The 7,874-nt window shown below is 34.3% G+C and overlaps 1 protein-coding gene across 8 annotated transcripts; it reads right to left on the bottom strand.

The window, feature by feature from the left end:
* Positions 1-1,294: 1,294 nt before the first annotated feature.
* LOC110438072 (uncharacterized) lies at positions 1,295-6,540 on the bottom strand. Of its 8 annotated transcripts, none has more exons than XM_073927272.1 (7): positions 6,407-6,540; positions 6,057-6,161; positions 5,711-5,744; positions 5,601-5,629; positions 5,240-5,311; positions 3,968-4,050; positions 1,295-2,172 (listed from the first exon to the last, which is right to left on the bottom strand). In XM_073927272.1, the coding sequence occupies exons 1-7, from the start codon at positions 6,473-6,475 to the stop codon at positions 2,163-2,165; spliced, it is 402 nt and encodes a 133-aa protein (XP_073783373.1). In that variant the 5' UTR covers positions 6,476-6,540; the 3' UTR covers positions 1,295-2,162. The 8 variants fall into 8 exon arrangements, with proteins under 8 accessions (XP_073783373.1, XP_073783343.1, XP_073783362.1 ...); XM_073927242.1 differs by having other exon boundaries at positions 1,295-3,534; positions 6,407-6,530; XM_073927261.1 differs by having other exon boundaries at positions 1,295-3,534; positions 6,334-6,493.
* Positions 6,541-7,874: the final 1,334 nt, after the last annotated feature.

Here is a 7,874-nt window from a genome sequence, read left to right as displayed (position 1 = left end):
CAAGCATGCTTGCTTGACGTGAGAACCAATGAAGTTCATTCTTGGCTCATACTAGGGCTGGGCGATATGGCAAAAATGCAATCTCTATAATTATTTTCCATATCGACCGATAACGATATATATTCCAATAAATTGTTAATGCTTCCAGATGTAAAAGACTACCCCAACAATGACTGAAGCCACAAAAATTAGAGGGTCCATTAAATGACAACATATTTTCGACCGATAAATTTTTAGTGGCTGAAAATTCAATATATCTCTAATATTAACACACTTTTAGATTCCCATTGTTGCACATTTCTGTTGTGTGATTGGCTCTTAGATCAATATAGAGTAAAAATAGGTCCAGAACTTATCATTGTTATTAACATAAATGTTATCGCAATTCGATATAGTATCGTTTATTGGTCCAACCCTAGCTCATACATCATGCGAACCACTTAATTCATATGTAATTAATGTTTTGAAGCATCAGTAATTGTGCCTAAATAGAGTTTGAATGGAGTGACAGATTATAACAGTTCTAATAAATATACACTACCGGTCAAAAGTTTGGGGTCAGTAGGATTTTTAAATGTTTTAAAATAAGCTTTTCCTGATCACCAAGGCTGCAAAATACAGTACAAATAGTAAAATGTTATTTCACTATAAAATAACTGTTCAAGAATAATTTAGAATTTATTTAAATGATTTTATTCCAGTGATTTTAAATTTGAATTTTCAGCTTCATTACTCCACGTTCTTTTAGAAATCACTCTAATATTAATTATTATTATTAATGGTAATAGAAAAAGAATAATTACTGTATTAATTAATTACTGGAGTAACAGTAGCAATTAAAACTAAATACAATAAAAAAGCAGTTATTTAAAATGTTAATAAATAGATTTTTTAAAATTACATTTAATAAATGCCGCCTTGATTAATAGAATTGTTTTATTAAAAAAAAAATAACATGATTTTTTTTTTTTTAATGACTTCAAACTTTTGACCAGTAGTGTATATCTTTATTTGTGATCCGAAGATAAACAAAAGTTTTATATTTGGAATGGCATGATGGGTTAGTAAATGACGACAGAACTTTCTTTTTGGTGTGAACAACATTTTCGGAATATGAGCTGTATGTTTTCTACAATCATATTAAAAAAAACATAACAGTACAATGGGTTATTAACTGCCAGGGACTGCCATCCAATACACTGCAACTGTATTGGTGTATCAATTACCATTGATTTTGGTGATGTGTTAACCAAAACTACTGTTATTAATTAGCCTTAAAATGACAATTTATTACTTTTTTTTTTTTTCTCCTTTATTTATTTATGCCAGCATTACAATTGGTTTGATCACAGAATAATCTGCCCATATTTAGTTTGGTAAAAACCTTGCTTTAATTATTGATGCAAACCACTGAGGTTTATTCTTGGCCAGTTTCATATTCAAGTCTTAAAAGGATTAATTTAGTCATCCTGCATATCCACTGATGATTGTGTATTTACCCAGGATATTTCTAGAACGTGTGTTTTCTGTGTTGTACCACGATACTGGTATATTTATTCTCTTTATTGTAGGTGCTGTCTGTTAAAGAAGACTCTTAAAGGATATCTCTTCTGGCAAAAAAAGGTTTCTGTTTTAGCGAGAGCTCTTCATAAGAACTATTCTGTTGTTTTTTCTCAACTCACGATTGAATTACTTTTAGACTTTCAAGTATTTTAAAGTTACAGATTTAAATTTTTTTTTTTCAACCAATCATTTAGCCAAATCCAAAATTATAGAAGTAGTATAATTCTTTTTTTTTTTTTTTTGCCTTAACCCTTCTTACGTTTAGCAATACAAACGTTGTTTAATCTTTTATGCAAACATTTAAGAATTAACAAAAAAATTGCTAATTGGTGTGGCTCATTCTAAATATATCAGCCAAAAGGTAATGCTTTTCCTATTTATAACAAACAAGTTAATTGTCATCCACAAAGAAATTTTTACTTTAACCACAACTGACTGTTTTCAATTTTGTTTTCAGGGTAAGTGCTAAAATTTATCCTCTTCTCATGGCCACATGTGACTCCAAGTGTGAAAGAGAGATCCTGATGGCCAGCTGCTCTCCTACTCCATTATTCAAGTGCCTTTCAGGAGCTCATCTGCTTATCCAAATTTGGGGGAAATTACCAACATCTGTGCACAGCAAAACAGTGTATATTTTGACATTTCAAAGCAAAAACTGATGAATTTTTATATTTAAAACATGAATGTTGTCTAGTTTGATGTCAGTTTTACATAGAACACTGAAGATGGTGTTACATTTGGTTTTGCTAGTCATGGTTAATCGTCTGTATGATATTGCATTCAAAAATAAAAAGATGCTGAATAAATGTTTTGAGTTGCTGGATTTTTTTTTCTCTTTTCATAACCGTGGGATAATTCAACATTATTTTTCAATGGTAATTGACAGCATACCTAAAACGTTGAAAGAGCTCAACTTCATTCAATTAAATATAGTAACATGGGCTGTTAATAACACACTGTCAGTCCTCATGGTTAAAACCATTAAAATAATTATATTAGGTTTTCCTGAATGGAGCTTTAGCAGGAGCGCTACTCCTTTCAGAGGAAGTCTTCTGAGGCTTTGGTATGGCTTTCTTTGAGGGTTTGCATCCCTTGGAGCTTTCTGGACTATTGCATTTTGGTGACTTGTTTACATGAGCAACATCATCTTGAACAATGGCTTCAGTTTTCTTTACTCTGACCACACCAGAGTTTGGCTTCTTAGCTAATGCTAGTGGTTGCTGAAATCCAATCCACACCTTCCCAGCATTTGGCGAGAGTTGATTAATGTTTATAGACTTCAAATGAGAGTTTGAAGAAAGTGTGAGTTCGGTGATTTCCTCTAGAACTGCCTGAGAACCAGGGTTTTGCAGCTGCCTCACCCGATTGCCACTTTTCACTGAAGAGGTTGTTGGACGAGATCCAACTGCTTTTCCTTGTTCTTTCTGTATGGTTACAGTCTGGAGTTTCTCCAGCTTTATCATACGGGCTGCCAAAGCTGCGAGACAAGGGTCTGTTGAGCACTGAGTATGCTGGCTCTCCAAATCCTCTGCTTTGGATATCAGCTGACTTAATTCAAAATCTTTAAGTGAAAACGGGAGAACTTCAGGATACACTTGCTGTCTTTCTTCAGCCTCTGTTGGTTCTAGATCTCTATGAAATAAGTCCGGCCTCAGATACAATTCTATAGTAGCATCCCATTTTATTAATGGAATACTGTCTTTCTCTTGGTCAGAGAGGTCACTGTTTTCACACTCTACTGACGGTGCAGATGCATTTCCTTTAAGATTGATTGCCTTTGTCTCATCTGGACTTTCACTCTTTGGAGAAAGCATGCTGTTAACCTTTATTGGGTGGATTTCCAGTGCTGGCCTGCTTTCTGTATGTTCAGCAATGTCGTCTTGTGTCTCCCAGAGGCCTGGAGGCTGAAGACCAAGCCTCTGCCATCTGTGTGACAGCATCCTCAACTGGGTTTTATGATGTTTCTTCGAGCTGAAGAAAATTAGCACATCATTAATTGTTGGAGAAATATTTCTGCAGGTTCCATTTAACCTCTTCAATTGATATCCAAGCACTGTAGCATAACGTATCAGTTCCAGGTTGGCAAAGTGTGAGAAGTCTAGTGTTGCAGCATGATACAAAGCTACATTCAGTTCAACAAAAGGTTAAGATTCCTGGCAAACACAGCAAGTCACTGTGCCAAGATCTGCAATTTAATAAATTGATTTTTACTTGAAATGCAATGTGCAGTATGTACTTTAAACAAACAGGTGGGTGATACGACACCTGTTGCATATAGTACTACCACTGTCAGTGTATTTTGGACTGATAGTTTAAAAGCTTCACACTTGGATGACCCTGTCAAACTGATGATTGTCATCTGGCTGGCGATGCCTGATGAGTCAAGAAGTCAGTATCTACTTACACTTCGGATGATTTTGTTTGGCTGCAACAGGTGGTTGGTTCATGTGCCGTATACACGTTAGAAATGCAGGCTGCTAAAGACGGCTGAAAAATAAAATGCATTGCAATCTCAATTATTATCATCAAATTATGCAATGTCTTATCACAAAATTGTTTTATATTTATTATTTTACTGTCAAAATATCAAACAAATTTTTCTTTAGCTTTTTTTAAACAGCTGGTTTCATAATATATTTTATGAAGGATAAATAAATTACAGTTGCAGTTAATTATATTAACTATGAACATTTTGTTACATTCGTTTTCACCAGTATACAGTGCTCAGCATAATTGAGTACACCCCATTTTGAAGACGTATATTTTTATCCATTTCTCAGTGAATATAGGCAATGTATTTTGACTAAAACAGATTTGTTAAACATATTTATTAAAATAATATTTTAGTCACCAAACATATTTAAAAATTGAAAGATAATACAATTAAATTTAGGAAAAATATTGCAAAAACAATTTCAGCCTAAAAAACCTCAACAAAATATTTACTTTTTTTTTCCTTGATTTTTTTTCCTTTTTTTTTTTTTTACATTTGTATTTAATATTTTTTCCTATAACGTTGGGTGTACTAGTTTGTGTACTATTACTGTTAGTTATTTTGTTATATAAGCTCCATATTTGGCTTCAGTACTTACCAATGTATATGCACAAATATAATATTGTAAAGCTTCCAATTAAAAATGTAAATTTAAAAGATAGATTTGTGAGGGGTCTACTTGTATGAGCAATCTGTTTGTTGTGTAATTTCTGATGTAACTTACTGCAATTTTAAATGTGTCCAAATAGTTTTAAACATGACATTAACCACAAGTTTCAACAACAAGTTTAGTATTGTGACATATTTCCAACCGAGAATATTAAATAGGTGTACTGACATTTTATTCTACCCATCAGATTATGCTATCAGTACTGTATTGGAATGTTCTAAGGTTAGGGTTAGGGATTGGGGTAGTTTAGGGTGATGTTACAGCCTTAAATTATATTGCTCCTTTTGAAATCGGATAAGTAGCATATTTCATCATCAGGATGTGCTACCTACTTTTTGAATGAGCAGCAGAACTAATCGACAGAACATGAGGGTTTATTTAGACTAAATATTTTTCAGTCACAATTTTTCAGAATTTAAATTAACTCTAAAAAGTAGATAAAAACAGAATAATATACACTGGCAATTGGTCTGACCGGCAGCTCAAGTAACTTCATAAAGAGGAAACACTACCTGTTGTGTGTTCACTACCGCAGACATGTGTAGACTTTCAAGTCGATATACTAAGTGAGTAATGTAGATGTCCTGTTAACACAAAATATTCAGACAAGAGTGTCAACAGACAAAGGATATGTCATATAATGTTACCTCACTGAGCACTCTGTCTAGTACATGTAATATAAAAACATTTACTTGCAGTAATAAAATTGTTTGTTAATATTTTCAGCTTTTTGTTGGAGTTTAGACGTTTAAAACAAAAGACATATGCAAAACCTCCAAAATGGCATACACTTTGATTACATAATATATTCATCAAAGGTTATCATTTTGGGGGTCCCATTAAGAGTCATTTTAATATGAATTAAAGCTTTACCTTGTTATATTCTGTCATCAAAGAGGTACCTGGAGTGAAACAAACTGTCAAGATAAAACATCTCTGAAAATGTGTTCTGCAACTAGTGTGTAACATAAATGTGAACTCACCTTCAGGAAAGCTGCTCTGGACCTGCCAGTTACACTACAAGAATACAAAAGCAAAAACCACATGACAGGTAGTCCGAGTTGTCAAAGCACTGTTGAAATTTGCAATTCTTTTCATAACTCTCTATGAAGTCGAAAAGCAGTTGTCGATAACCGTTGAAACGTTTTCAATACATTTGAAAGCCTCCCGCTGACACTTTCAATCCGCTTCGCAGGTAAGTCATGATGTCACTAATAAATTTGCATACTGTAATGTGATTGGTTTTATAGTTTCTCTATTTAAATATAAAATTATGACCGTTTGCTTTTTAAAATCCGATTAAACAGCACATTTCACAATTTCACTTACAGTACGCGGGGTGGAGCTCAGGTAAATGGCAGGTGTGCAGCGAGCCACACTATCAGTCTGCGTCTTCCAGCTGTCTCCATCCCTCGTGCTTTCCATTGAAACTTTCTGTCGCATAAGAGCACGTGGAATACGTATTTGCATGCCAATAACAATGAAGACGACAGACATCACGTCACATCTTGAAACCTAAACGGTAATTTTCTTCCTCAGATGAAAATGACTTAGTACGTTTTTCGAAAAATAGCAGAGATACTATACATGACGAGATTTTTTTTACATTTCAGTAAGGTACAACTCAAAGTACACAATGCTTGCTGAGTTTTGATGGGTTCATTTCTTTAATATGTTACCAAATGTTTTGGTCTTGTTAGTTCCGACGACTTCCTTCTCCAACACAAATAATGGAGTGCAGAAACCATGACAACCTTTCACGCACTGCTCCAAAGGCTATAGAAAAGACTGACTGGTCTCCACTAGCACACTTTAAAATTATTTAGAGTATGGAAGTTCGTTTAATCTAGAAAGTACTCATTTCTATTATATATTTTTACCTTTACTGTGTTACATTTATTATTATATATGGTGTATTATTTACTTGCATTTTCTGGGTGAAATACACATCTGTTACCTAGAAGACCATGAAGAATCTGTTATGTGCCTCCAGAAAAAATAGTTAAACGTGAGAGCTATGAAAAAAGTAGTTTTACACTAGGGGTTTATTCTTCTTGACTTTCATTTTAATCTAAATTTGTTTGAAATAATAAATAATTTTTCTACTAGTTCTGATTTGAGTTATATAACACGTAATAGCTTAGCTTAGCATAAATCATTGAATCGAATTAGGCCATTAGCATCTTGCTCAAAAAAAAAAAAGATTTTTGATAATTTTCCTATTTAACGCTTTACTTTTCTGTAGTAAATAATAAGTAGTTAATTTCAGCCTCGTTCACACTAGCGACTCGCATTGGCAAAGCAACAAGCTACCGTTCATTTCAACCAGGTGGGCGTGTCAAACGATGCAACAAAGTGAGAATCCTTCAACTTTATGCAAATGAAGAGTGCTTGTATTCTCCGTGTTGTAGACCTACACAGGCCTGTGTTTGCAGCAGATCGCCACCCAGAGCAACAGGCAGCTACAAAGTCACTGCTAGTGTAAATGAGGCATAATTCTGGCGTAATAATCAAGAGATTGACTTTGCTGCTGTACCACGGCTGTAGTAGGTGCAATGATAATATGCCATGCTGCTGTTACCCACTTAGTTGGGGACTATTCTCAGGTGCTGTTATATTATGCGCCTGCTGCAGACATGGTATGGCAGTAAAGTTTCTTGATCATTACACCAGAATGAGAGTATAGGGCCCAATCCCTTAGCTCTACCCCTGTTTTTGGTCGTTCACGTGAAGAGGTAGAGGTGTCCCAATTCTCTTTAGCTTGAAGACGCAGGCTTAAGGGGAAGGGCTAGATACCCGTCAAAACAGATTTTTCAGGACCAGACTCCTATTACTTAGGAGTAAATTTTGAAGCTATTCCCCTTCACACTTTCAAGGGCCAAGGGGAAGGTGTAGGGGTAGATCCTAGACATATCAGCCTGGAAAATAGCATTTCATTTTCCATCGGTCTTAGTACACAATGGAACTAGAGAAGAGTCAAGCTTTAAGTAAGAACATTATTAAATTATTTTTTATTATTTTTAAGCTAGATTCTAATGGTCTACTCCGCTAAAAGTGTTAAACTCAACTGCTTAGGTGACTCAAAATAGGCCTATGCTTTTAAAACAATAATGTTTCCTTAAAACAATAACTTTTTAGCCTATTCTT

This window comes from Danio rerio, chromosome 2, assembly GCF_049306965.1.
Source record: "Danio rerio strain Tuebingen ecotype United States chromosome 2, GRCz12tu, whole genome shotgun sequence".
NCBI classification, from domain to species: domain Eukaryota; kingdom Metazoa; phylum Chordata; class Actinopteri; order Cypriniformes; family Danionidae; genus Danio; species Danio rerio.
This window is presented reverse-complemented; position numbering and strand designations above follow the sequence as displayed.